The following is a 25,118-nucleotide window of genomic DNA, read 5'->3' on the forward strand; positions in this document are numbered from 1 at the left end:
CGCGATTATTTTCTGGCATTGTGATTATGCAAATTGATTTTTGCATGTATACTGGCTTTCGGCTGAAATGCAAACTTCTGACTCCGGCACTCGGCACCTTTGACCGACCAGCACAATACACACAGCAGAGACTGCAACAGCTTTGCTAGCTCTGATAATGAAGATGGCTTGCACCAAAGCAAAGACAGGACAACAAATGGGATGAAGAAGTGTTTAAACAAGGGCAAAATGCAAAGGCCCTAGCTTTCCATGGCATTTCGGGGCGATAAGGCGACGCCACTGTCATATGTAGGTACAATACAAGCTTGCGCTACCGGTGTGGAAACGCGACAAGCACATTTGCGTGTACCCACCCGCCCGCAGACGACACCCAACAGTTCCCGCCTTGGCGCCGGAGAAAGCATGCGCGACGCCGCATGCAACCCGGAGGCCGCCATAGCCACGCGCAGCCCGCTTGGCTCGGCTGCTCGGGTCACTGCCGCTGCTCGCAGCGGCTCAACGCCCTCATGGCGCCCCCCTGGCGCAGCCAGTGCTGGGCCGAGCGCGTCACCCGCGGTTGCACACGCTGGACACGGAGTCACCTCCTCCTCGACAGCAGCTCGAGCGGGCAACGGTGGTCCACATTCCGCAACCCAAAGCCGGAACCCCGGTCCCTTTGCTTATGGGCGGGCGCGCTTGCCGGAGGCTGGACCTCAGCGCTCTGCAAGCGCGTCTCCGGACTCAGATGCCTTCAGCCCACGGCAGGGCTACAAGGCGGGAAGCAGGGGCGGGCATCGATACAAGGCTGATTACGGCCCAGACTCTGCGGGCACTTCGCCCGACAGAGCCACGTCGCCGGGTGCTGGAAGCGGACGAGACCGCCGCCAGGCGATGGGGGCACAGCGGGTGCGTTTGCAGCACAGGAAGCACCCTGGTGCTGGGCACGCGCTCACATCGACTGATACTTGGGGCACCTCGCATCCATTATCCTGGTAATGCAACGTGTCTGCATTGGGGACAGCAGTGGGCAGCTGGACCAGGGAGAACAGCAATCCATGGCGCGCTGTCGGCATTCTAAGCTCACCCCATGCCGGCCACGCATTGCTCCTTCCCTGCAGGAGTCTATTGAGTCATTCCTTATAGGCCTTCCGCTGGGCGAGGATGTGGGATCTGCTCAGGTGGATAAGGGCAATGACAGTTTGTCTCTGCATGTAAACTGATTACAGTAGTCACCCGCCGCAACGGTTTTCACGGCTTCTTGAGGACGCTACGAAGTAAGGCCGTCAATACGCATGTGCCATTGCAGGTGGAGGCCAAGGTGGCGGAACGGCTGTATGCCTCAGAGGCGGCGCGTACGGCGCTCCAGGAGCGCCTCCAGCAGTGGTGGGTGGGGGCTGGCACCCGACGCTTCGGCACAACGTGTAGCACGCTGCATCACTGGCACGGTCACCCAGGCTGTAGATGTTATAAAGCGAGAAGGCCTGCATTCTCACTCTTACAGGTCTGCCGTGGCGATGGAGTTGTACGGCATGGTTGCGGCGCAACACGCGGCCGGAGCCGCGGCCGCGCAGCCGCGTGCGCCGGGTGTGTGGTTCTGGGGTACCGCATGTGGCAGCAACAGCCGGGGGGAGGGGGTGAGCTGAACGGGCGGGGTCGGGCGCCCGATGGGAACAGGTGCCCGATGGAATTAGGCGCTCCGACCCATGTGGCCAGCACTCGGGCATTCTAGCTAGTGGCGGGTGCAGCATGGCGCCCAACAAAGGCCCTCCCGCGCGTTGTCATATCCCTTGCCTTGCAGACCCGGCGACCCTGAGCGCCATCAAATCAGCTATCTCGGACTACATTCGCGACGAGCACCAGCAGCGGCGAGCAGGCCAACACCCGCACCAGTCAGACCGGCACGCCTCGCCGCGGACCAACATCGCGTCCATGCCGCGACACGTCGCCGCGCCGCCGCCCCTAGCCACCAGCAGCCCGCAAGCCACGCCCACAGCACACCGCCACAGCTCACGGCCCGGCAACAGCAGTCATAGCAGTCAGCCGGCGGCCTCACACAACTACAGTGGCGCCATGTGGACGCCCGAGGGCAGGCCGGTGCCTCCCTCCCGCGGCTCAGATGCAGCGGGGTCGGACGGGGCTGCTGCGGGTAGCTGGGGCGGGTACTATCCCGCCAACGGGGCCGCCGTGACGACTGCGGAGGTGGTGCAGCTTCGACAGGAGGTAGGGTGCACGGGGGCGTGCGCATGCAGTCGTGTGAGGGCACACGCAATCCAGGTTTGTGTGCGGCAGGTGTCGGTGAGCAGGCTATGCAGCGAGCTGCTGGCTGTGTTCCGCTTTGCGGTGCTGCATGTGGACTTGCCCTGTACCTGAAAAACGGAATTGGTTCCCGGGTGTGGCGGCTCCAGGTGGTGCGTCTGAGGTCCGAGCTAGCTGCAGCACACCGTGCAGGCGCTGCCGGGGGCGGGCCGCGCGTGCTGGGGGCCGGGCAGATGGAGCAGAGCGACCGGCAGATGGCGGCAGCGGTGATGATGCAGGCCGCGCTCATGCCCAAGGTGCGCTGCGTGGTGCGCAGGACTGCTGGGTTGGCTGGCTTGGGATAGCAGGCCCCACGTTGCCAGGGCCTAGACGGCAGATTGCCCCCGGCTGGTTGGCTTTGCAGGGTTCTCCGCTGGGACTGCATGGGCCGGACCCAACGCAGGCGGCGCTTGTGGCGGCCTTGCGTACGGAGGTTGAGGTGGCTCGTGTGGCGGCGGCGGAGCAGTCAGCCAAGGTGCGGCGCGGGCGTGTGCGTTGCCAGAGCGCACCGAGTTACTGATCAGGGGGGCCAGTCAGGTCGTACTGCATGTCACTGCTTGTTCACCGAGGGTGGCACTGGACCATGCCACCACATGATTCATACCTAATTGCACGCTGCAGGCTGCCGCCTCTGGGGATGAGGCGCAGCGGCTCCGGCGCGCGCTGCTTGATGCGGAAATAGAGCTTCAGCAGGCGGCGGTGGCGGGTGAGGCGGCCAAGCAGCAGGTACAGCAGGTGAGGCGGCGGACCCTGGAGCTTGATGTAGGTGCCAGTCCAGCCGTATGGCGGGTGCTGCTGCCGGGTTCACGTGGCGGGCAGCACTGATATGCCCGGGTTGTGTGTACGCCGGCATGCAGGCGGCGGAGCAGATGGCGGCGCTGCGCGCAGGCAACGCACGTCTGGCTGCCGAGCTCGAGGTGGAGCGAGGCAAGGCGGTGGCGGTGGTGACGGCCGTCAGCGGCAAGGCCGAGGAGGTGGGAACCAGCGGGGCGGACTTGCGCTGGCGTGTTTGCAGGGCTGCCAGTTTGTCAATCATTTGCTTGCCGTAAGCTTCCAACCTGATTGCCCTGGGTCTGGGGGTTACACCCCGTGGCACCTGCAAAGAGAACATGGTAGCCAGGTGAATGGCGTGTTGTTTATTGCGCCCTGCAGGCTGCGGGTGTGCGGCGGCAGCTGAGCCAGGCGCAGGCGGAGCTGCAGCTGGCCCGGGCGGAGCTGGCGGCCAAGGCAGTGGAGACGGCGCAGCTGGGCGGCCGCCTCGCGGCACACGCCCAGGAGCTGAGCGCGGCACAGGCTGCCTCCTCAGCGCTGCGCGAGCATGCCGGTGTGGTGAGTCTGGCCCGTGTTCGCTTATCGGAAGGCTTGAGACGGTGCCGCATCAACGACGAGTGTGTGTGCGTGTATTGATCGGCCCGCTGCTACGTGTCTCCGCAGGCGCACCTGCTGCCTGCGGCGCAGGCTGAGCGGGACCAGGCGCTGTGGCGGTCTGAGCAGCTGCAGAGCGAGCTGGCGGCCTCGAGGGAGGAGGTGCGGCGGCTGCAGGTGGAGGCAGCGGCGGCGACAGCAGCAGCTGCGGCTAGGGGCTCCCAGTCGCCACATGCGGCCGTGGCAGCGGCTGAGCAGCAGGACGAAGTAGAGGCACTGCGACGGCAGCTGGCAGCAGCTTTGGGCGCCGCAGAGACGGTGCGGCACGCGCAGGCGGCTGCTGAAGCTTCTGAGGTGCAGCAGCTGCGGTCAGATGCGCAGGCTGAGGTGGAGGCGCTGCGGGTCCGGCTGGCGCGTGCGGAGGCACAGGGTGCGGAGCTGGAGCGGCTGCGTCAAGAGTGGGCGTGGTCGGTTGCGGAAGCTGAGAAGCTGCGCACCAAGCTGGGAGCGATGGAGGCGGCGGCCGCGGCGGGGCGGCAGGAGATCGAAGCAGCGCGCATGCACATCGCGGCCGCGCAAGCGTCGGAGGCGGAGGCGTGCCGGCGTGCCGAGCAGATGCGCAGTGACAGAGAGCTGGCTCAGGTCGCGGCAGAGGCAGCGCAGGTGCAGGCGGAGGAGCTGCGTCGTGAGCTGGCCGCGGCAAGCGGCAGCGCATTGGATGCGGGCAGGGCGGCCGAGCTGGAGGCAGCTCTACGGCAGCGCACTCAGGAGGTGGAGCGGGCGGCTCAGACGCAGGCGGCTCTGCTGCAGCAGGTCGAGATGCTTCGCAGCGAGCTGGCGGCCGCGACCGAGCGGGGGGCGGAGCAGCAGCGCACGAACGCTCGCTTGCAGCTGTCGCTGCAGGCCGCGGAGAAGGCGGCAGCGACGGCAGCAAACAAGGTTTGGGAGATGGAGGCGGAGGCAGCGGCGCTGCGGGAGCAGGCGTCACGGGCGGCGGAGAGGGAGCTGGCGGAGGCAGCCGCAGCGCGAGAGCGTGTGTCGGCCCTCGATGCCGAACTCGCGGTGGCAAGGGCAGAGAGGACAACAGCTGCAGCCGTTGCGTCTGACGCAGGGATGCCTACTGTGGAAGCGGGGGCACAGGCGGAGCTGCAGGCTGCTAAGCAGGAGGCAGCAGAAGCTGGCGCGCGGGCCGCTCTCCTTGAGGAAAGGTTAGAGCAGCTACGCGTGCGCTGCGAGCTGCTGAGCTCTGGGCTTCAGCAGGCGCGGGTGCGCGAGGAGGCACTGGGCAGGAAACTGGCAGAAGCCGAGGGCCCAGCCGGGGCTGTGATGCAGCCCCGCACAGCCGCTGAGAACTCAGCTGCAGTAACTGCAGCAGCAGAGGCGGAGGCAGAGGAGGCGCGGCGGCGGGTGGTGGAGCTGGAGGCAGCGCTTGAGCAGGCGCGCGGGCGAGAGGAGCACCTGAGTGCGAGCTTGGCGGACTCTGTCCGGCAGACCACGCAGCAGGCGGCCACCATCGTGTCGCTGCAGGTGCGTGACTGTGTCTGCGCTAGCATGGGGATCTACCCGCCAGCATGGTATGGCCCACCGCTACATCATATAGACGCAATGTCTGCCTTGATTGGTGCTGCAGGAAACCTTGCCTAGTCAGGCTCAACAGCGTGCTGTCCTTTCCTGCGCCCACAGGACGAGCTACGCGCCGCCCAACAGCTGCAGCAGCGTGTGGTGGCGGGCCTGCAGCGCGCGGCCAGCAGCAGCGCCCTGTCAGCCATGGCCGCGGCCGCTGTAGCCGCCGCCGCCAGCCCGGGCGGCGCACCGGACCTCCGGCACAGCAGCAGCTTCAGTATGGGCTCCCCGCATGCGTCTGCTGCTACTGCTTCTGCTGTGTCAAGAGGCGCTGGTGTCCTGCCTAGCTCGCCTGGACACAGTCTCACGGTGCTGCTGCCGCGCTTCGGCAGCGTCAGCAGCGGCGGCGCTGGCGAGGGCGGGGGCGAGCTGTCGCCGGGGGCCGCGGCCGCCCCGTCGCCGCCACAGCTGCGCTTGGCGCTCATGGTCGCGCGCCAGCAGGTGCGCTAAGCGCCGCGGGTCGAAGGCCGCACACGGTACTTGTCGCCGGCGTAAAGCCGCAACGCTGGGGTCCAGTGTCTTTTGGTCGTCTTTGACTACCGTACTGGATTACTGCGCCCACCGTACTAGCATGGCGCGGTTTGATACTTTGATAGCCACGTTTTGTGCTGCTTGTGTTGTTGCGAACGCAGATTATGGCGCTGGAGGACAGGCTTGCATCCCAGGTGGGAGCAGGATGGCACACAGAATCCAAACACGGCACGTGGGCTGTGAGCGGTCTGGAAGCCTGTTTGTAGGGGCGGTGGAGCTGTAACGACGCTTTGTACTGCACCGTCGCATGCGCATTGCAGGCTTCCGCGCTTAAGGCTGCCACCGCGCGCGCGGACGAGCTGGCCAGTCAAATGGCGGCCCAGGTGCGAAGCTGACGAGTATGTGCAGCAGCTCCAAACTAGTTTGTCACAGGCGTCTACCACGTGAAACATTCAGACAGTATTAGTAGAGTAAAAGTTGGCATCATTCTAAAGCCCTCCTCCAATGGTGTTTTTGCTGCTCACAGGCGGCGGCCAGTGCCGCGGAGGCCCAGCATGACGCGCAGACGGAGGCGAGCCTCACGATGCAGCTCACCTCCATGGAGCAGCGCCTGGCTGCTGCGCAGGTTAGTGAGTATCCAGTACCGTACCAGGAGTTCTCATTGGAAAGAGGGAGGTAGAGGCTGTTGCTGAGGGGTCAGTGTGATGCTGCCCAGTGCTTTGTAGTGTTCAAATGCTATCACGCCTAGTGCGATCATTTGCCAACCGTATGTTTCGCAACCCTATGCACACAGGCCACGATCTTGGACCAGGCATCACAGCTGGACGTGTTGGAAGGAGAGCTGCGCCGCCGCCCCTCTGGCTTCGGCCTTCACGTCTCCGACGGTGGCAGCATGCCTGCGGCGGAGGGCGTTGACGGTGCAACGGGGGCAGAGCAGCAGGGAATGGAGCGGGAAGCCTGGCAGCAGGAGCGGCAGCAGCTCCACCTTGCTGCGGAGGAGGCGGCCGTGCGGGTGCAGGAGGCGACGCAGTATGCGGATGAGGCCGAGGCCAAGGTGGCACAGGTGGTATCCAGGCATAGCGTCAAGGGAAAGAGGTCGTGCGGCGATTGAACTATGTTCCTGACAGCGGGGTACTTGTGTTTTTGACAATCCCACGTTTTGCCGCTGGTCACAGGCTTTGCGCACCGTTGAGGAGCTACAGGCTGAGTCGCGCACGCTGAAGCAACAGGTACGTGTGACTAGTCTTTGTTGGCTACTGCTGCAGCGCACGCACCGCCGATGCTTCGTTTGTACTTGCCGCACCTTCCTGACTCATCCCGCGTCGCTCTAAGTCTCCCCTTGACTGCGTGTCATCTGCGTCCACGCAGTTGGAGGAGCGCGGCGACGAGCTGAGGGTGCGGGCGCGCGGCGCCGCCGTGCTGCAGCAGCAACTGGACCAGGTGCGACAGGTGGCTGAGGCTGTAGGGAGCCAGCACAGCAACAGCCGCCACACGCCAGCTGCTGCAGCTTCTGTTGGCACCTGTGCATGTAGGCCCTCCCGCGCGCAACCGCCGACCTCAGAAGCTTGTGCGGGCTGCCTGGGGGCCTGACGGAGGGAGATGCAGTCAGACACGGCCAGCACTCGGTTTCCTCCCAACGGCTTATGTGGTCCTCCAATCTCCGCCATGCAGGCCATGGCTGACCGCCAGGCCGCCCAGCACCTGGCGGAGGAGACGGCCGAGGCGGCAGCACAGCGGCAGGTGCGCCGAGGCCGCTACATACTAGGCGAGGAATGCGCAGCATGCGTGTAGAAAAGCGCTTGCAGGGCTGGTGTGTTGTTCGTCTACGGTACTTGCCGACCTCTGATGCACACCAATACGCAGGCCGAGGCGGAGAAGGGCCTGGCGGCGCTGCGGGAGGCGCTGGCGGCGGCGGAGACGGAGGCCGCCAGCCGAGGCGCCCGCATCCAAGAGCTGCAGAGCACGGTGCAGCAGCTGCAGGTACAGCCGTGCGCAACCGGGGCAGGGCTCGGGCACAGTCTTTTGCTGTCAATATCGGCTGCGTGCGTCTCTTAACATGGTAGCACCCGGCACCGCGGGCGTGTCGACCTGTCCCCATGACCATTTCGTGGGCTTTGCTTGCCGGTGCTAACAGGACGCGTTGGCGGCGGCTGTTGCAGCGGACATAGGCAGCGCGGTGTCCTCCCTCAGTCAGTCCCAGGCGCAGGCGCAAGCACACGCGCAGGCGCAGGCACAGCAGCAGCAAGAGGCGGAGCGCCAGGCGCAGCAGCAGGCGCAGCTGGCTTCGCCGTCGCAGCGCTGGTTCTCTCAGCGGCGGCTGCGGCTGGGCGTTGACGGCCTGGCTGAGGGAGGCAGCATGATGGGCGGTTACGGTTTCGGTTACGATTTCATGTACAGCAGTACGAGCAGCCTGCCATCAGACAATGATTTAGCAGCGTCGCCTGCTGCCACCGGTGACGCACCTGTTGGCGCAGTGGTGCAAGAGGGCACGGCAGCAGTGGTGGCCGCGGAACCCGCGGCGACGGAAGCTGCACCAGCGGCCACCGACGCTGCTACTGCCGTTGACCCTGCTGCAGCTTCAGCTGCAGTGGGGCCGATGGAGGAGGGCGGTGATGGGTATGGCCGTCCTCACGGCGGTCGGGCTGGCGGCGAGGTGGAAGACGATGGGCACGGGTTTGGCAGCGTGTCGCCCCTGCGCGGCGGCTCGCGCCAGACCAACAGCAGCGACAGCGGGTGGGCTGGCATGGCGGGCGCAGGGCAGGAGAGGGCGGAGGCGGACTTGCTGACTGCAGCCATCGAGGCGGCGGCAGCTGAGGCTGAGGCAGAGGCCTTGGCGCGGGCGAAGGCAAGCGCCTCTTCAGGCCCCGCTGCTAATGGCGCGGGTGACGTGGGGCCTGGCGGGATGCATGCGAAGGTAGAGGCCCCGATCCAACCCGGCCCTGCAGGCTCAGGCCGTTCGCAGCTGCCACCGCAAAGGGCAGACGAGCAGGGGGAGGCGGAGGTGCTGGCCGCGAGCTTCGGCGAGCAGCTGTCCTCATCGTCGCCCGACAGCCCTGTGGGGGTGGCCCGCGGCGGCCGCCGGACTGGCAGCCCACCGCCGGCGCTCGTGTTGATGGCCACCATGGCAACGGCGCCTGCGCCTGTCATCCCGTCAGGCCCGCCCGGGCCGTCAGGTCTCTCAGGCGCGGCCTCAGTCGGGTCCCCACCGCTCACGGCCACCTCGTCCGGCTATGCTGAGGCGGCGCTGATGTCAGCACGTGTCTCAGCTGCAGACAGCGCAGGCGCGGACGGCGCCGCGCGTCACGGCTATGGTGAGGACCACGGCGGCGCTGGTGCTGGTGAGGGGCAGTGGCATGTTAATGAAGAGGCAGTGAACGGTGGTGGTCACATGCACCCGCACCCGCCACCGCACGCGCACGCCGGGCACGGTCACGGCCACGGCCACCACCGCAGCCACCACCATCATCACCATCACCGGGAGCGCCGGCGAACGGTGGACGAGGAGGAGGATGCCACACAGCCGTCGCCGCTGCAGCCACAGCCAGTGGACGGTGCAGGGCAACTTGCTGATCAGCGGCAGGAGGATCACCAGACCATAGAAGTGCACACGACAGCAGTGCCACCATCAACGGAACCGCTAGACGCTGCGGCAGATTACGGCTTTGAGCCTGCGTCTGACCCCAGCAGGCACGCGCAAGGCCAAGCAGAGGCACGGGGCGGCAGTAGCGCGGGCATTAGCGAGCATGACGGCGACGGCCGCAGTAGTATTGGTGGTGGCTTTGCTGGCAGCAATGGCACCGCCGCCGCCATTGGTAGTAGATACAACCTCGCTGAGCATGAGGCAATGCTGACGGCTGTAGCAATGTCGCTCGGTGGCATGGGCGGTGGGCTCGGCGGCGGGCTGTTCGGCATGGGCGGCGCTGGTGGTAGCGGCAGCCTGTTGGGTGGGCGCGACAGCGCTGACTACGGCAGCAGTTATGGCGGCGGCGCCGGATCTGGATCTGGCGGCGCGGCGGTGGCGGCGTACATGGCGGCGGCAACGGCGGCGGCGATGACGTCAGCCTACCGCTCCGGCGGCGGCGCGAGCGCCAGCTCGGGCGGCTCGGGGCGCATGAGCCCTGGCGGCGGCAGCAGTGTGGCGGCGGGCGAGTCCGACCTGCAGGAGCTGAGGGAGCGGCTGAGTCAGCTGGAGCGGCTTTTTGGAGGCGGGGCCGGAGCAGGAGCGAATGACGGGCGCGGCACGGGTGCCGTCGGGCGTGCGGTTGGCATGCCTGGCAGCCCTGGTGCTGTCGGCACCGCCGCCGCCGCCGCCGCCGGCACGCCGCCGTTTGCAACACCGACGCAGCACCTTGCCGGCCCGCCGGGCTCGGCCGCGGCAACGCCGGGCAGCGGCATCTGGGGTACGTACATGGCGGCGGCGGCGGCCGGCGGCAGCGCCGGGCTGGCAGCGCCCTCTCCACAGATGTCCGCTACGCCCAGCCGCCGCGTGTCCACAGCGACGCCGTCACTGCCGCCCTCAGTGCGCCATTCGGCCTCCCAGGCCACGCTGCCCGCCGGCCTCGGCTCCCCGCCGCAGTACCTCGCCCACCAGCCCCACCTGCCACCGCGCTTCGGCGGCGGTGGCGGCGGTGGTGGCCCGCAGCATTCCGGCGTGAACAGCTTGGGTGCGGGCCCCGGTGCCCGCATGCCGGGCCTGGCCGCCGTCGGACGCTCTCCTGCGCGGCACTCGGAGCCAGGGCCGCGCATGCAGGTTGGCGCCGAGTCCTCACAACCGTACTTCGTGCCAGCCTTCTTCCATTCCACCAGAGACGGCGGCGCCGGCATGTGGGCCGCCGCCGCCGCCTCGGCGGCCCACGACCTCGCAGTCGCCGCCGCCTGCGGCAGCCCGACATCCCCTAACAGTGCTGTGTATTACTCACCCAGCGCCAGCACCACCGCAGTGCCTCATGGAGCCGGTAAGGCGTTGGTGGCACAAGCGGCTTCGCCTAAGAACCGCCGAGTGAGCGAGCCAGCCTGGACGGCGGCGAACGCGGCAGCGAATGCGGCGGGACCTGTTGGCTCAGTGGGACGGGGTTCGCGCTCGGGCCACGGCTTCCTCAGCTGGAACGCAGGGCCCAGCTCGGGGGTGGCACGGCCGCCAGCGGGGCCGCCGAGCCTGACGCCAGCGCGTACACCAAGCCTGGGACAAATGCCGTCTTCACGGGTAAGCTAAGGCGTGTGTCCATCCGGCCCCCGTGATGGGTGTATGGGAGTGTTTCCGCTGTGCGCTGCGAATTTCTTGACCATCTTGCTGTTGCCTCTTGCTGCCACAGCGCACGTCACGGGAACGTGAGATGACGCGGACGCAGAGCCGAGTGCGCGACCTGCAGGTGAGCATCCGCGGCGCCACGTGCGAGCGCGCACACGCTCCTGAGCTCTATACCGCGCAACCGGTGGTATGGACGGGCCCAGGGGCCCAATAAACAAGTGTCAGGCGCTCCTCGGCAGCGCAGCCCAGCAGAGCATCTCAGAACCTTGCTAACACTCTCTTCATACCGTGCGGTACACAGGCCCAGCTGGACGCGCTAATCGCTAAAGCCAGCTCCGGATCCCTCGCCTCTCCCGGCCACGTTGGCAAGCCTCAGCGCATTAGCGAGAGCCGAACCCTCAGCAGTAGCGGCACTGCCACTACCGAGGCCACGGAGGGCGGCGGCGCCGCCGCAGAGACCGCAGGAGCTGCTTCTACAATAGCATTGGACCCGGGGGCTCCTGCAGCTGCGTCTGTAGCAGCAGCCGGCAGCGGCGCGGATGGCGGGACGAAGCCGTCGGGAGCGGCGGCGGCGGCGCTGACGGCGTCCGCGGTCGCGAGCTCGCCAGCGCGCCGCAACTTCAAGTCCACCTCTGCAAACAGCTATCACACGTCGGCATTACACGACGGCGGGGCAGCACGTGCGCCCGGCCAGCGCGGCCAAGGAAGCAACGACGGCTCGACGAGCTCCGGAGCAGAGGTGCGTACGGTGGCTGCGAGCCGCTCAGGGATTGAGGCGTCTGTTGGGATGCTGGGCCACGAGGCCCTAGATGTGCACGGCGTTGCCCGCACCGGGCTCTCTGTGACCCGCTACTTCCCCTTTGCAACAGACGCTCCTGGGTTCACGGCGTTCCTTCAGCTTCCCTCGCACCAGCGCCACCAGCGTCCATGGTGCTGCATCCGGTGCCCACCATCCCCCCGTCCCGCCACTGCCGCCTCCGGCGCCCACGCCGCCCCGCGGCCGAAGCCGGGCCACCAGCGGCACGGGTGGTGGCGGCGCTGGCTCGGTGGCGGAAGCGTCCGCGCTGGTCCGAGAGCTAGATCAGTACTTGGGGCTGGGGGCGAAGCGTTTCTGAAGGCGACGTGCCAGTTAGCGGAACGAAGGTGCTGCCAGTGGTGTAGTCGCGGGGGCTAGGAGTGAAACTTACTGAGTGGATCCTTGGTGTTGTTATGCATTACATTTGTTTGTGTTCGTCTGGACTGGAATTGAGCACTGGGCGTTGCGGCACTGTTAGTTGTTGGTCCTCCTCGGACGCTTCGTACATCTGTCCGCGATCCAAACCCAACCCTCGCAACGGGCTGTAGCCGACCAAAAAGCACTGTTGGCTCCTGGTGCATTACATGTCGGCGATTGAGCATTGCCATGGACGGACGGCGCCTGACGTCAGCGCGTTGCGCAATGCGGACAGCACTTGACGCGTAACCGTGTCACATGTAACCCAAAGTCCCCCATACACTGCCACATATACAGCTATTACCCCGTGCTTGGGCTGGCCAGGACCACGCTGCCTGCGGTCTACTACGTATTTGCAGAACTGCAAATTGAGAAGCCAGAGCGGCAGAGCCACACGCTTTTGGCAGTATCTACGTGCCCAAGCTCTTCACATCCCGGCCGGCCACACGCCACATAAGTCCACAGCCGGAGTAAGCGCACCAGGAGTCACACCTGGTTCCAAAGCGCGTTGTCTGGGCAAGCAGCGCATCCGCTACTAGGCCAGGATATCCTTGACCTGTTATTCCCCGTCGTTCACAAACGTCGACCAGGGCACCCTTGAATCCTTGATCGGGTATCCTCCCTCTCGTAATGAAAAGTCGACTAGTCAAGAGCCTTGCTACATCTCCATCTGCACACCAGCCACGACAGGCACTTGTCCTTCACGCATCCGCGCTGCCTGGCAAGCGCGGGCGCCACAGCGCGCGCTGCGACCCCGGCGTGTCCGGCATGGGGCTCCACGCGGCCAGCGCCGCCGCGCTGTAGCTAAACGGGAGCAGTCCTCCTGCCTCACTGCCCTCCGAGCTCATGTCCCGCGGCGTCATCACATCCGCGTAATCAGCTGCAGCAAAGGCCCAGTCAATCGGTGGCTCCGTGGTCACACCGCTGTCCTCGGGCGGAGCAGCTGCCTCCAGCTCCTCATCCGCCAATGGGGCCCCGGGCACCTGGGGAAGGTTGGCCTCCATGCCCGCAAACACGCGCAGGCGTGGCCCCACCGGCGTTGCCGCCTGTTCCCCGATGGCGGAGTCGCCAGGGCTCGCGTCCTCACCGTTGCTGCCGGCAGCGCTCACAAAGTCCGGCATGGCCATGGTGGCAGCAGCTGCAGCAGCGGCGGCGCCGTGCAGGTACGGGTACGTGCTCTCCGGTGTGGGGGCGTTGCTATGCGGAAAGGTGCCGGGTGCCCACGCACCCACACGACTGCCGGCATCCCAGTCGCCCAGCTCCTCCTCGTCGTTGTCGTCCTGCCCACCCTCCTGCCACTCCACCTCCTCGCCAGCAGCGGCGCGAGCGCGTGCAACGCTGCGCAGGTACGCACCGCCGCCGCTGTCGTGGTCACCGCGGCGCGGCTCGGGAGACGGCGGGGCAGCCGTGGCGGTGCCGCTCATGCCGGCGCCGCCGGCATCGCAGCTGCCGCTGCTGCTCTGGGGCGTGGCCTTGCTGGTGTGCTCGTCCACCGGAAGCAACAGCATCAGGTCCGCGATTGAGGACGGCGGACTAGGGCCGGCCGCCCTGTCCGCCGCAGCCGCTGAGGGCGTCTCCGCGGCCCACTCGTGGTACAGCGCTGCGGCCGCGTTGGAGGGGCTCCACAGGCTGAAGGCGTCCTCCTCCTCCAGATATGACAGGAAGGCCGTCGTCAGGCCGGCATAGCCATCAGCTGGAGCCTGCGGCTCCGGCTGCGCCAGCTGCTGTGGGTGCTCAGGTACCGCCGAGTCAAGCTGGGCTGACTGCTGGCGTGGCTCCTCCTCGCTCTTGTCCGCAACGGCCCGGTTGCCGTCACTGGGTTCAGCCACCGATCCGACGCTGCTGCTGCAGCCCTCCACCTCCTCCGCCTCCTCCTCCTCGCGCTGCGCCTCCCGCGCATCATCAGCCTCCGCTGGCTGCTCCTGAACCTGCGGCTCCTCTGCCACCTCGAACAGGTCCTGTGCATGCAGCTGCTGCTGCGCCTGCTCATGCTGCTGCGCCTGCGCCTGCAGCTCCAGCGCCAGTCCCTCCGCGGACGGCACCATGAGCAGCTCGTCCACCAGGCGGCCAATGAGCGCAAGCGCCCGGCCCTCAGCCGAGTTGCAGCGCGCCGTGGCGACCAGCCCGCCACCCGCTGCAGCAGCTGCAGCCACCGCGGTGACGTCGGCAGGGACTGGTGCTGCGTCGTGAGAGGGCGCCGTGAAGGTGTCACCAGATATGGGAGACCGCTGCTCAGCTGCCGCGGTGGCAGCCGCGGTGCACGGTGCTGCCTGGGCTGCACCGGAATCCGCTAGGAAGGGCAGCGGCACGGTGCATGCGTTTGCCTGGTAGTGCCACGCCAGCACCTCGCGCTGTCGCTCCGCCGCCAGGTCCGCCAAAGCGCACAGCTGCACCACCAGCACCTCCACCGCAGCGGGCAGCACGCGCAGCAGGCTCTCCAGCGGGCTCAGCGGCGGCGACGAGGCCGCCGCTGCAGCGTCTGCCGGGGACTGGCTGAGGGCAGTGGCGGCCAGGAAGGCCTGCACCTCGGCGTCCGAGGGCAGCTCGTGGCCCGCCAGGTGGAAGGAGGCAGGCGAGGAGGACGCAGGGGAGGAGCTGGAGCGACGCCGGGGTGACTCGTGTGCCGGCGGCTCGCAATTCTCCTTGTTGGAGTCAGCGGCGCTAGAGCTGCCGTCGCTGCTGCTGCGGGCGCTGCCGCCGCCGTCATCGCCGCAGATGAGGTCCTGCACCTGCTCGACGCTGCTAGTCAGGTTGCTGCGAGCAAACGGGATAGCGGGTGCTGCTCTTGTGCCGCTGTCTGGCGTTGGGGCTGGTGCCGGCGGCCTGGTCTGCTGCGACCCAGTTGCTGTGAGCACCGGCCATGGCACCAAGCGCGGCAGCCCAGAGCGAACACGTCCTCCCTCGCCACTTGAGGCGCTGTCACCAGGAGACACCAGGTCTGTCAGGCGTTTGCGGCCCAACTGCTTCGCCTTGGCTGCTGCCGCTGCCGCCACCTCCGCAAGGATGGATGACAGCCCTCCAGTGCTGTCGGCACTGGCACTGGGGGTGCCGGCAGCGTACACCCAAGCAGCCCCGGGAGTCGCTGCTGTGCTGACGTCCACAGCCGCAGTGCCCAGGTGCAGCTGCGGCATCGAGGCCACCGGTGGTGACGTGGCAGCGGCGCCAGCTGACTCCGACGCCGGGGTCAGCAGGGGAATCTTGCTGCGCCGGATGGGCAGCGGGGCCACCGGCGGCGCACGCGGCGCCGGCGTGACGAGGAAGCTGTCGCTGGCGCTTTCCGCGCCGCTGCCATCGCCATCGCCTGCCGCAATCTCACGCGCCTCGTGCGGCAATCCGCGAATGCCGATGCTGGCCCAGCTGTCACTGCTGCGATTGTCAACCCAGCCAGGCGCCCCAGCGGGGGTGCTGCCAGCGCCAGCTGAGATGTCAGCGAGCGGGCGGCGCGGCATCTTGGCGGCGGCAGCGGCAGCGGCGGCGAACGGAGTCGCAGCCGGCGTAAAGGCCAGGGCCTTGCGGGCAGGTGCCGCTGCTGGCGGCGCAGAGCCGCTGGGGGCAGAGAGCCGCAGCTGCTTCAGCTGTGACGCGGCGGCATGCAGCTCGGTCTGCAGGGGGAAAGTTGGGACGGGGGCAGAGGCGCTCATCAGATCCAGATCACAGGCAATCAGGCAAGCCGGCAAAGGAAGGCGCACATGGCCAGCACGTGCACATTCCGTATCGCGACAGGACCCAGCCAGTAACCCTGCCGCCCCGAACGCTACCTGCGCCATGCGCAGCTCCTGGTCAGCGTCGGCACCCCCTGCTGACTCGGGCCCGTCCTGCGGCCGCCAATAGCTACCGGCACGTGTCGCCTCCACCAGGCGCCGCGCGGAGTGCTTGAGCGACTGCAGCGTGGCCACCGCCGCAGCCGCTGCGGCCACGTGCTCACGGTCCAGCTCAGGCGCGCGGTGGAGCGCAGCCGGCAGCACTGAAGAAATGCTGGGCGAGTGGGCTGCAGCGGCGATGGGGACAGGCACGTAGCGCGGCACGTGGCGATGCAGGACACCTACACGGGCACAGCAGTGGTATATAAGCCATGTGGGTCCATCAGTGCATTGCCATAACGTCACCCGGCGTGGACTAACAACAATAATCCGACAAGCATACAAGCACGCTAACTCTCACCTGGCACGGCCCGGTCGTTGCAAAGGTCGGCTGGCTGCCCAAAGGAAGACCAGGCGCCCAGGGGACTCATCTCGCCTACTGCTGCAGCTGCAACTGCAGCAGCAGAAGCGGCGGCGGCTGCGACCGGCGTGGCACAGCCGCCGCGGCTGCCGCGGGCCGCACTCAGGCAGTCAGCCAGGGTGAGGGCCTCTGCAGCGAAGTGGCCGCTGGACTCCACGTCATCACCACCCTCGCCATCTCCACAGGCGCCGCCACCCTCACCCTCAGCAGGGTCGGCGGCTGCCGCCACAGCGCCAGCGCCGCGCGCCTGCCTACCATACAGCGGCGGCCAAACAGGTGTCTCCATCTCCACTGCCTCCGACAGCTGCAGCGTCAGCGAAGGCCCGCGCTGCAGCTGCAGCTGCTGCTCAGTAGCGGGAGCCAGACGTGGAGTCTCTACAATCTGGTCAGCTGCATCAGCCGCCGCCTGCAGAGCTGCATTGACGGCGGCACCACTAGCCAATCCACCGCCACTGCCGCCAGAGCCACTGCCGCCGCTGACGGAGTCAGCGTTGTGGCTGTCGCGGTGGGCTGAGGTGTCAGTGGCGGTGCGGCGGGCGGCATGCAGCTTCAGGGACACGGCCTTCTTGGCCAGGCGCCAGCGGTGCTGGGGCGGAGGCCGGCCTGCACCGCCGTCGGCCGCCGCGCTCGCGCCTCCACTGACAGCCGCCAGCTCCTCGGCAGCAGTACGAGGCAGCACCGACAGCCGCGGTGGCAGCCACGCGGTGGAGGGTGAGGGTGAAGGAAGCTCGTCACCATTCATGTCATAATGGGAGAGGTCAAAGATGGGATGGTCGGAATCGTCAGCGACGCTAGCAGGTCCTGCCAGTGCGGCCGTGCCAAACCACACGGCAGGCGTCAGAGCCGCCGCAGCCGCAGCTGCTGCTGCGGCGCGCACGCCCTCGCTTCCGCTAGTGGACGTGGTGGAGGCGGTCGGGGTGGCGGTGAGGCGGGCCCGCTCCACCGAGTCAGGGTACACGAAGGGCCACGGCGCGGCTGTTGAGGTCGCGTCCAGTGGAGGTGACGCCCCGTCGCTCACAGCGCCTGGGGTGGCCGCAGCACAGGCTGCACCCGTGCCACCGGCGGCAGGCGGCTGGGAGACTGGCGTGCCGCCGTAGGCCACCAGCGGCCGCAGCACCGAAGGCAGGCGGCTGCGGCTGCCGGTGCTGGTGCTGGTCGCGGCGCTGCCAGAAGTGGCCGCGCCAGCAGATGGGGTGGACAGCTCCTGCCTGTGCGGAGTGGTCTGTCGATCGCTGGCCTGGAGCTGCGGCGTAGCTGTCTGGGGCTGAAGCGCCGCTGACTGGGGCTCCACACGAGCAGCCACGCTGCGTACCGCAAACGCCTCAGGCAGCGGCAGCAGCTGGTCGCGGAATGACGGCGCGCGGCTTGGAGTCTCAAGCTTAGCCCACTTCGTGGCTGGCGTGGTGTCCGACGCCTGCTCACCAGCCTCCTCTGCCAGCGCCTTGATCCGGGCTGCAGACTGGCCCGCGCAGGTCGCTGCTGCGGTGTACGGCTGCGCGCGATCTTCGCCGTCCTCGCCTACACCTCCGCTGCGTGAGCTCCAGGTGCCACCGCTGGCTGCGGTCGACTCCATGGGTGAGTGCGCGACGGGCGAGCACCCGCCGGCCTGGAGCTGCTGGGGGCGCGCAGCGGGGTTGAGGCCGGAGTGGCTGTCGGATCTGGGCAGCGGCTGGGCCAGCGGGTCAGCCGCGCTGACCGCTGACGTCTCGGTCACTGTGCTGGTGCTGGCATCGGTGCTATGAGGTGGGATAGCGGATGCATCGGCGGAAGGGGTCTTGCTCTCATCTGGGTCGGCCTCAGTGGGGCTGTCAGAAATGCCAGCCGCCGGCAGCACCACAGCGAGGCAGTCTGCCAGCGGGGCCGCCAGACTGACAGCAATGGTTACCAGCATGGCGAGCGTAAGCACCAGCAGTCCCTGAATGTGGCAGATACGGCAGTCCTGAACGCGCTGGAGCATGATGCGCTGAAGTATCCTTGATGCGCTGGGGCATGCAGGACTTGGTCGTACTGTGCGCTAGCCGTGCTCTAGCGTAGCCGAACCTACTGTACCGTTTCCGCCATACTTTCCGCCCCTTGACTTACCGACACGACGACAAACGCAGCCAGCAGCGGTCTCGGCGCTCGAATTCTGGGTGCCGCTGAAGGTGATGGCTGCGGCGCCACTGGGGCCGCGGCGGCGGCGGCGACGTCTGCGTTGGGCACGGCGGTGCGCGGCACCGCAGGCTCCATCTGCTGCCTCAGCGCCGGCGGCTGCAACTGCCAGCAGGCGAAGCGAAGCTCCAGAGATGTGACAGACAGCGGCGATGAGGTGGGTGGTGGTGTCAGCGGCGGCGGCGCCGGCTTGGGGACAGGCGGTGCCGTGTGGCGATGGTGTGCCTGCAAAGGTAGGAAGGACATAGAGACGGCGCAGCCGTAACCCGACATGATCCACAGCAGAGGCACCGGCATGTCGGCCAATGGCGCGACATCAACGAAGTACACACGAAGATTGGAAGCAGCGACAAGACAAAGCCTAAGCTTGACAGCCCCGCGCAATCTTGCCCGACCCACATCAGCCGCCACTGCACACCGATGGTATCTGCAGACCCACCGTCTGTGCAGGCCTCTCCTGCGCCAGGCTGTGAACTGGGTCGGGGTCATCCACGGGATCAGTCTTTGCAGTTGGATCGGTGCTGTGCGGTGCTGCCGCTGCGGTGCCGGTCGGAGGAGAGGGCGGTGACGGCGGCGGGGGCGAAGACGGCGGTGTGGGGGCATCCGGGGCAGGCGGGTCGGCCTCGGCGCCCTCACTCCACGACATCTGGTCGGCAGGGGGCGCTCCGGCACCCCGCGGAGCCGCCGGCTGCTGAGCAGTGGACTCGGGGTGAGGGTTGTTGGGTCGAGCGCCGGGCTGCACACCAAACGCTTCCAGCATACGGGTCACAGCCACAGACGCGCCCGCCACCCTCGCTGCGACTCCACCTCCCAGAGCGTGCTGGCCAGCAGAACTGTGGGGCGAAGGGTTCTGGTACGGGTGCGGGTTGGGAAGGTGCTGCTGCGACAGTTGCTGGGCTGCGGCGGGCCACGCCGCGGCAGGCGCGCCGTTGCTGCTGCGGGTCGACAGCGCCCGACCCACATCGCCGCCCAGCAGGAGCAGCAGCTGCGGGAGCGCCAGCACCGCAAGCAGCATCACCGCCGCGCCGGCGAGCACCCAGAACAGGCCGGATGTAAAGCGCGCGCAGGCTGCGACGCGGGAAACGGAGCACTCGTTAGCGTGCCACATGGCAACCAAGTCGGGGGCAGTCAGGAAAGCTGTAGCCACTCAATTCAAACGCGAGCCCCAGCTGCCTGACGCCGCAACCCTGCTTCGCTCTTCCTTTTGCTAACCTGAGGGCCTGCGGCGGATCTCGTAGCGCTCGCAAAACTCGCGGCTGTTGAGCAGCTCGGGCAGGAACTTGGCGGTGGCCTGGTCCGCCCTGCAACGCATCCGGGGGTAGGGATAAGTGCTAGGGGCGTCGGGACAGGGCCGAGCGAGTGAACAGACGAAACGTCGTCTGCGACAGCGTGCGGAAACAGCACCGCGACGCAGGGAAGCGCTGATTTTGACGCGGTGTCAGCCGCGCACCTGATGCGAGCCAGCTCCATATCCATGGGTCCTGGCAGAAACGGAGGATCGTCTAGGGTAGCCATGGCTCAGCCGGGAGCGCTACTAAGGCCGCGCGGCAAGCGCCCACGCGATAGCGCGGGAAAGCGTGAGGGCTTGCAGGGGTTGCTCTGTGCTGTGCGCTAAATAAGTTAGGTGGATCACGAATCTCGAAAGCAGCTTTGCCTGTGAGTAACAGGTGCTGTCGTCGCTTGAAGACTCGCAGCCAGCCGGATGTGCGCCACCTGATCGGCATTGGCGCCGCATGCAGCGTGTGGCGGTTGGTCAAGGCGGTTGTTTGACCGGTGTCTCAAACCCGGACTCCGCAGTCCACACCGACGTCCAGCACGCACCGACCGCTTCCTGCCCCACATGCACACGCCCCCAGTTAGCCCCCTGCGGTTGCCGCAGCGGCGTGCAGGTAGCATCCGGGGACATGTCGGCAGAATTAGCAGCTCCAGGACACGCTGCGCTGATTGAATGCGCTTCACTTGCATTGTGAGGCCTTTGAGGGTGGCACACTGCGGTCAGCTAAACGGAATGCCCTGCGGATGCCTTCTTTTGTAAGGGCTGGGCACAAGGTTTTGACAATTTGATGCAAACACGGCGGTTTCGAATTGCATGCATGAAGGAAGCAAGTTCTGCTTTTAAGCAAACTACCCCTTCTGTTTGTGCAGCTCGGTGGGGAACCGGGGACCAAGTCGGAGTCGCAATTGGCCCGAATGGCCCAACTCGAAACTCTAATCGTTTGCAGGCCTTGTCAGCTCATTAGCTCGCTATCAGCACCAAATTAATGCCAAGGACATCGACGCTGACCGGCAGTACCAACCCCGCCCTTCCGAGAACTGCAAGCTGCAATTCTGCACTATGTGCGTCTGAGCAATAACAGGCCGCTTATAGATATTAGCCCTCGCGTATCAGGAGCATTGGTATCCATGATGCAGCTCAAGGAGCTCCGCGCGGACGGTCTCGCGTGGCGGCGGGCGGGCGTGCACGTTGCAAGCCCCAGAGCGGGTCTTGCTCTGTCGACTCCCGTTGCCCCGGTCGTGGCACCCCGCGCCCCCGGCACCTGCATCGCTTCGGCTTCAAGTCGTGACGCAGAGACGGATCACAGCTACGGTGGGCGCAGCGCTGACGGTCCCAGGGACCGCCGTGACTTCGATGACCGGGGCGCCGGCCGCGGCTGGGGCCGTGGCCGCGGTGAGGGTCGTGGCGGCGGCCGCTTTGGGGGCGGTCGCGGTGGAGGTCGTGAGAGTGGCAGGTTTCAGGACTCCGAGCGCCGGCAAGCTGGGTCTGACGGCGGTGGTTATGCCGAGCGTGGTGCGGGCGGCGGCGATGGTTGGCGCGAGGGGCGCGGCAGCTTTGGCGGCGGCCGCGGCGGAGGCCGCGGCGGCGGCCGAGGCGGAGGCCGAGGCGGAGGCCGCGCCCCCGTTGACAGGAGCAATGCCAATGCTGATGACCCCGGCACCGCAACCGGCATGCACGACCTTGCGGACATGGCTGAGCGCTCCGCCGCCGCCTGGGCGGACGAGCGCAACTGGGCCAGGCTGCGGGCCGCGTTCAGCCGTGTGGCCAAGGTGAGGCATGTCCACAATAACACGGGGCGGCAGTGTTTATTTTCCGACAGCACTGCAGCAGAGGCTTGCGCCTGATGCTAGGCGCATTTCTTTGGCCATGCACGTTCGCCCCCATCCTCGTATTGCGGCTTACGGTATCGGTGTGGTTGACCAGCACTACCATTCGCCTACGTTGCGCCCGCCGCAGCACTGCGGCGATGGACTGGACCACAGCTCGGACGCGGTGCTGGCAGCCGACACGCGGCGCGCCATGGCGGCGCTGTCCGCAGCCTACACCCCTCAGGTGCGTGCGCGCTTGACTGAGGCTGGGTCGACTTTGGTGTGAGCCCTTGCCTCTGCCTTCCCAGTCTCCCCGCCCCGGAGCCCACATCTACCTGGATGAGATGGTGATGGTTTTGTCACAGTCGCCCCTGTGGCTTGGGCCGCATGGCGCTATGGTCGGGTGGCCCTATGACGCACTGCCTTGACAACTCTTCGTCACTTCTGATTCCCACTGCCTTCCGTCCGCCCGCCTCCTGTCACGCCCCCTGTTACCGCCCCTATCTAGGTGGCCCGCATGCGCTTCCCAGTGGACCTCATCATCCCGCTCTACGCGCTGGCCAAGGCGGGCTACTGGGAATGGGAGGCGGGCGTCGCCGGCGCCGATGACGATGACGACGACGTCGACCTGGACCTTAGCCATGACCTAGAGATTCCCGAGGATGCGCAGGACGACGAGCAGGAGCAGCGGGAGGGTGGTGGCGGCCGCGGCCGCGGCGCGCAAGGCGCAGCCGGGAGGTCCCGTGTGCGCGGACTGGCAGCAGAGATTCTGATGCGGCTGGCATCTGGTAAGCGGAAGTTGTTGGAGCCGGCCAACGGCCAAGACCACTCCAATTTGTTCTGGAGCCTGTCGGTGGCGCCAGCGGGGCTGCGCGAGGCAATGGTGGATGAGGTCACGGCGGCGTTGGAGGCCAGCGGTGGCCTGATGCTGCAGCTGCAGGCCAGGTGGGGGTGGCAGCGGCTTCGCGTGGGCGTGGGCATGGGCGAATTCAGCTTGCAGTTATAGGAACCGTTGCAACAGTCGCAACAGGGTCCCCCTGTACAGCCGCCACATTAGTGCCCCAGTCACGCCGCGCCACCACGCGGCCATGGCTTGTGGCCCCCTCACTGACCACAACCGCCCCCCGCTCCTGGGTCCCCTGCCCCTCACCCCGTGGCCCCTCACCCCGTGCCCCTCACCTCCCGGCCCCCACCCTCGTGCCCGCTCCGCCTACAGTGACCTGGGCCCCCAGGCCTGCAGCAACGTGCTCAGCTCCTGCGCGCGCCTGGGCCACGCGCCGCGCGAGCTGCTGCACCACCTCACCGGGGCCATGGCGGAGCCGGGCGTGGCCCGCAGCGCGCGCTGCCTGCACCTGGCCTCCAGCCTGATGGCGCTGGGGCGGCTGCGCAGCGAGTCGGGCCACAAGCCGCGGGCGGAGCACCTGCGGCAGCTGCTGGGCGAGGTGGCGGCGCGGCTGCCGGCGGCGCCCGGCGAGGCGGCGGCTGGGCGTGGCGGAGGTGGGTCCGGACTCTCATAGTCTAGATAGCCATGTCTTGCGTGCACCTAGCGGAAGCTGTCAGCGTTGCTGCGCCTTGCGCATGCTCGCGAAGAACCATGTGCTTAAGGGGAACGGCAAGCGCGCGCCTTGATCAAATTGTGTGGCGCTCTTATCCTTGCCAGGGAGCGGAGCGGATGCGTTCAAGCCTCTGGAGGTGGCGAACCTGCTGTGGGCCTGCTCCAAGCTCGGCTACACAGAGCCCGTGGCGCTGCGGCGGCTGGCAGCGGCGGCAGTGGCGGCGGGGCCGCGCATGAACGCACAGGTGCGGTGGCCGACGGGCTTGTTGCGTTACTTGCAGTACTGTGCGGTACACGTAACCAGTACCTGTGTACCGCCTATCTCCTTGTCTGTTGTCTTCATAGCGCCGTATGTCCTCGTCTGAGCCATCGTCACGCTTGACTGTAATCCTGCCGGTGCTGCGGGCATGCATATGTACGCCGTTTCCGCCCCAGGACTTCTCCAACACGCTTCACGCCATGTCAGTGCTCGCCAACCCAGGCCGCGCCGCCGGCGCCCACACCGGCGGCCCGACCGAGCCTGTCATGGCGGCGGCAGATGTGGACTTTGCGCCGGCAGTGCGGCGGCTGGCGGCGGATTGCCAGAAGCGCATGTCCGCGGCGGGCGGCGGCTTCACGCCTCAGGACGTGGCCAGCACGGCGCTTGCGCTGGCGCGGCTGGGCTTCAAAGACGAGGCCTGGTGAGTAGCGCACTTCTTTATTACTTGCGGGGGGTTCGAGAGCGTGTGTCCATTGGTTGTGAGCGAGCAGCGGCATAGTAGTGCAAGTGCTTGGAATGATGAGCGTGTGCGACGTGTGTGGGCGTATGGGGCTGAAGGCAGGCACAGCCCGTTGGTTTCATGAAATTCCTGAACCCATATGCCCCATGACACCCCATCGCAGGTACTCTGCGGCCGTGTCATCCGCGCTGCAGCCCGGGTTCCGCGGGGCTGCCAAACCCAGTGACTCGGCAAACCTGCTCACAGCGCTGGCGCTAGCAGGCTACAAGTCGGCGCCGCCGGGCCTCATGCGCGGCATGGTGGTTGGCCGCGTGGGCATCACCACATGCGCCAACTGGATTTGGTCGTTGGCGGTTCTAGATCTGTACGATGAGCGGCTAACCGACGCTCTGGAGGCTCGGCTGCTGGAGCTGCTGCAGCGCGCCAGCCGGGAGCAGTTGACGGGCGAGGAGCTGGCGGGCGCCATGTGGGCGGTTGCCACGCTGGATGGCGGGCGCGCCGTGAAGCGGTACCGCGACCTCTCAGCGGCGCTGCTGTACGAGGTGGCACGTCGGTGGGCCGAGGCGAACGAGGCGAAGGAGGCGGCGGCCGCGGAGCACGCGGAAGACGGCGCGGAGGGTGCGGCGAGCGTGGTGGGCGGCGCAGCGGAGGGTCCGTTCTCGAGGGATGCGCTGCTGCGCCTGTGGCAGGCGAAGCAGGTGCTGGAGTGCGCTGGCGAGGCCGGCCATGACCTGCTGCGCATCCTCCAGTCATCCAAGGCAGGCACTGGTCCGTCACTCCTGGCCGCGGTGCGCCGGGCGGCACGTGACGCGGGCGTGGCGGAGGCGGGGGCTGCTGGGGAGGAGGAGGCAGCTGTGGCGCCTGCGCCACGCAAGGCCGTGCGCAGACGGCTGGTGGTGCGCGGGGCGGCGGAGGACGGCGGCCGGGAGGCTGAGGATGAGGAGGGGGACAGGGAGGGTGAGGGCGCATCGGCAGGACGCACGCTGCGACCCCGGGGGCGGGTCGTGCGGCGGGCGCGTGGTGATGTTGTGGAGCAGTAGCGGGTTCTTCGTGGTACGCAGGGCTGAATCCTGGACGCGTTCGGCATGGTGGGGAGCCTCTACCGTAACTCCGGCGAGGTTGTGAAGGGTGGTAATGAACAGTGACCTCAGCAATGCGGATGTCGGTGCTGTAAAGGTGTGTACAATGCGTGCA

The 25,118-nt window shown here is 67.2% G+C and overlaps 3 protein-coding genes across 4 annotated transcripts; 2 read left to right on the forward strand and 1 right to left on the reverse strand.

Moving 5' to 3' along the window:
- Positions 1 to 9: 9 nt before the first annotated feature.
- Positions 10 to 12,631, forward strand: CHLRE_10g432301v5 (uncharacterized protein). The gene is made up of 25 exons (XM_043066662.1): positions 10 to 288; positions 364 to 885; positions 1,098 to 1,157; positions 1,286 to 1,362; positions 1,481 to 1,563; positions 1,778 to 2,199; positions 2,385 to 2,531; positions 2,639 to 2,749; positions 2,896 to 3,009; positions 3,132 to 3,248; positions 3,427 to 3,603; positions 3,709 to 5,166; positions 5,323 to 5,703; positions 5,895 to 5,927; positions 6,054 to 6,116; positions 6,260 to 6,358; positions 6,527 to 6,796; positions 6,909 to 6,962; positions 7,102 to 7,173; positions 7,405 to 7,473; positions 7,597 to 7,713; positions 7,868 to 10,936; positions 11,046 to 11,102; positions 11,283 to 11,720; positions 11,851 to 12,631. The coding sequence occupies exons 2-25, from the start codon at positions 403 to 405 to the stop codon at positions 12,094 to 12,096; spliced, it is 8,217 nt and encodes a 2,738-aa protein (XP_042920059.1). The 5' UTR covers positions 10 to 288; positions 364 to 402; the 3' UTR covers positions 12,097 to 12,631.
- A 22-nt stretch (positions 12,632 to 12,653) lies between these two features.
- CHLRE_10g432350v5 (uncharacterized protein) lies at positions 12,654 to 20,649 on the reverse strand. Of its 2 annotated transcripts, none has more exons than XM_043066664.1 (7): positions 20,017 to 20,649; positions 19,779 to 19,867; positions 19,006 to 19,634; positions 18,498 to 18,791; positions 16,356 to 18,330; positions 15,953 to 16,182; positions 12,654 to 15,796 (listed from the first exon to the last, which is right to left on the reverse strand). In XM_043066664.1, the coding sequence occupies exons 1-7, from the start codon at positions 20,079 to 20,081 to the stop codon at positions 12,896 to 12,898; spliced, it is 6,183 nt and encodes a 2,060-aa protein (XP_042920060.1). In that variant the 5' UTR covers positions 20,082 to 20,649; the 3' UTR covers positions 12,654 to 12,895. The 2 variants fall into 2 exon arrangements, with proteins under 2 accessions (XP_042920060.1, XP_042920061.1); XM_043066663.1 differs by having other exon boundaries at positions 15,953 to 16,236.
- Positions 20,650 to 20,779: 130 nt separating this feature from the next.
- Positions 20,780 to 25,110, forward strand: CHLRE_10g432400v5 (uncharacterized protein). Its single transcript, XM_043066665.1, has 7 exons — positions 20,780 to 21,611; positions 21,799 to 21,894; positions 22,159 to 22,595; positions 22,867 to 23,147; positions 23,311 to 23,450; positions 23,641 to 23,885; positions 24,088 to 25,110. The coding sequence occupies exons 1-7, from the start codon at positions 20,970 to 20,972 to the stop codon at positions 24,962 to 24,964; spliced, it is 2,718 nt and encodes a 905-aa protein (XP_042920062.1). The 5' UTR covers positions 20,780 to 20,969; the 3' UTR covers positions 24,965 to 25,110.
- The last annotated feature ends 8 nt before the right edge of the window (positions 25,111 to 25,118 follow it).

This window comes from Chlamydomonas reinhardtii, chromosome 10 (assembly GCF_000002595.2).
Source record: "Chlamydomonas reinhardtii strain CC-503 cw92 mt+ chromosome 10, whole genome shotgun sequence".
Classification (NCBI taxonomy): Eukaryota; Viridiplantae; Chlorophyta; class Chlorophyceae; order Chlamydomonadales; family Chlamydomonadaceae; genus Chlamydomonas; species Chlamydomonas reinhardtii.

Bases quoted from the DNA above. Each gene is read 5' to 3' on its own strand.
- CHLRE_10g432400v5 (XM_043066665.1), top strand. From the start codon at position 20,970: ATGATGCAGCTCAAGGAGCTCCGCGCGGACGGTCTCGCGTGGCGGCGG. The intron at 21,895-22,158 runs GTGCGTGCGCGC...GCCCCTATCTAG, and splicing joins CCGCAGCCTACACCCCTCAG to GTGGCCCGCATGCGCTTCCC. The intron at 23,148-23,310 runs GTGGGTCCGGAC...TATCCTTGCCAG, and splicing joins GGCGGCTGGGCGTGGCGGAG to GGAGCGGAGCGGATGCGTTC.
- CHLRE_10g432301v5 (XM_043066662.1), top strand. From the start codon at position 403: ATGCGCGACGCCGCATGCAACCCGGAGGCCGCCATAGCCACGCGCAGC. The intron at 1,564-1,777 runs GTGTGTGGTTCT...CTTGCCTTGCAG, and splicing joins CGCGCAGCCGCGTGCGCCGG to ACCCGGCGACCCTGAGCGCC. The intron at 5,704-5,894 runs GTGCGCTAAGCG...TTGCGAACGCAG, and splicing joins TCATGGTCGCGCGCCAGCAG to ATTATGGCGCTGGAGGACAG.
- CHLRE_10g432350v5 (XM_043066663.1), bottom strand. From the start codon at position 20,081: ATGGCTACCCTAGACGATCCTCCGTTTCTGCCAGGACCCATGGATATG. The intron at 19,868-20,016 runs GTGCGCGGCTGA...GATGCGTTGCAG, and splicing joins ATGGAGCTGGCTCGCATCAG to GGCGGACCAGGCCACCGCCA. The intron at 18,331-18,497 runs GTAAGTCAAGGG...TGCCACATTCAG, and splicing joins CTGCGTTTGTCGTCGTGTCG to GGACTGCTGGTGCTTACGCT.